This window comes from Cyphomyrmex costatus, unplaced genomic scaffold (genome assembly GCF_001594065.2).
Source record: "Cyphomyrmex costatus isolate MS0001 unplaced genomic scaffold, Ccosl1.0 C2298507, whole genome shotgun sequence".
NCBI classification, from domain to species: Eukaryota; Metazoa; Arthropoda; class Insecta; order Hymenoptera; family Formicidae; genus Cyphomyrmex; species Cyphomyrmex costatus.
Window position 1 is genome coordinate 1 of NW_017274600.1, and position 1,506 is coordinate 1,506.

General features: G+C 43.8%; 1 protein-coding gene across 1 annotated transcript; it reads left to right on the forward strand.

Annotated features, from left to right (window-relative positions):
- Positions 1-111: 111 nt before the first annotated feature.
- Positions 112-1,458, forward strand: LOC108778806 (uncharacterized; the record flags this gene model as incomplete). The annotated part of the gene is made up of 1 exon (XM_018546127.1): positions 112-1,458. A coding segment is annotated over one exon (1,347 nt), but the record flags the coding sequence as incomplete, so codon positions are not given.
- Between the last annotated feature and the right edge of the window lie 48 nt (positions 1,459-1,506).

The window sequence follows — 1,506 nt, forward strand, 5'->3', positions numbered from 1 at the left end:
GTTTTAAAGCTCGTGCTCTTATTGATCAAGGTTCTGAGATATCGTTAATAACAGAACGTTTAGCACAGCGATTGCATTTGTCTCGAATTAAATCTAATATCTCCTTAATAGGAGTCGGTGGAAAGAAAGGCAATAACTCACGAGGAATTGTGCAGTTTCAGTTAAAGCCACATTTTGATTCCTCTTTTGAATGCACTGTACCCGCTCATGTTTTACCGCGAATCACTTCTTCATTGCCGTCGGCTTCTCTGACGTTTAGTTCATGGCCGCATTTGAGGGAGCTACTAGTTGCAGATCCTGAGTATTTCCAATCACGTCAAATTGATCTCCTGCTCGGGGCAGAGGTTTATTGTCAGATCCTCCAAGAAGGGATCGTTAAGGGACCATTAGGGTCACCTATGGCTCAATGCACCGAGTTAGGATGGATAATCTCAGGTCCGACTCACCCAGGAGCATCCACTGGTAGCTCTTTCAGCTTTCATGTATCCATTGATGAAGATCTCTATCGCTTGATGCACAAGTTCTGGGAGATCGATAGCGTACCTTCAACCGATACCGTTCTTTCCGCCGACGAACAATTATGTGAAGAACATTTTCTGTCGACCCATTCCCGTAATAAGGAAGGCAGATATGTCGTTAGATTACCATTTAAAAAATCAGCTCATCTTCTCGGTGACTCGCGGCCCAGAGCCGCTCGAATTATGCTTAGACTTTCTCATAAACTCTCAGTAGATTCCACTTATGCGGGGCTTTACACCGAATTCTTAACCGAGTACGAACAGCTGGATCACATGAGGTTAGTTCCTTCTCAATTACCGGAGCCTCAACAAGTTTACTATCTGCCGCATCACGGCGTAAAGAGAGAGCACAGTCTCACTACTAAGCTCCGTGTCGTATTCAATGGATCCAGCCCTTCGTCATCGGGTTTATCTCTTAATGATTTATTGCATACTGGAGCTAAGCTTCAAATTGATCTCTTTGATGTGCTTATTTGGTTTCGCCATTTTCGCTATGTATTCTCCTCTGATATGGAGAAAATGTACCGCCAAATAGATGTTCATCCTCACGATTGGAACTTTCAACGAATTCTTTGGTGTGATCAATCACACAATTTACGAGCCTATCAACTAACTACTGTTACCTACGGCCTTGCATGTGCCCCTTTTCTTGCGTTGCGCACTATTCAACAGCTCTTAAACGATGAAGGTTCCAAGTATCCTTTGGCTGCTCCTAGCTTGCGCAAGGGACGGTATGTTGATGATCTGTTTGGCGGGGCTGACACTGTGGAAGAAGCACAAGCAGTTGTGTCTCAGTTGACTCAGTTGTGCATGGCGGGCGGTTTCAAGCTTAAAAAATGGTCCTCTAACCATTCAGAGATTCTTACTTCTATTCCCAAGGATGAACAGATACCTTATTTAACCATCGGTTCAGACGATGACACTATTGTTCATACTCTTGGTTTACAATGGCTACCATCTAGCGATATGTTTCAATTCACGTTTCACT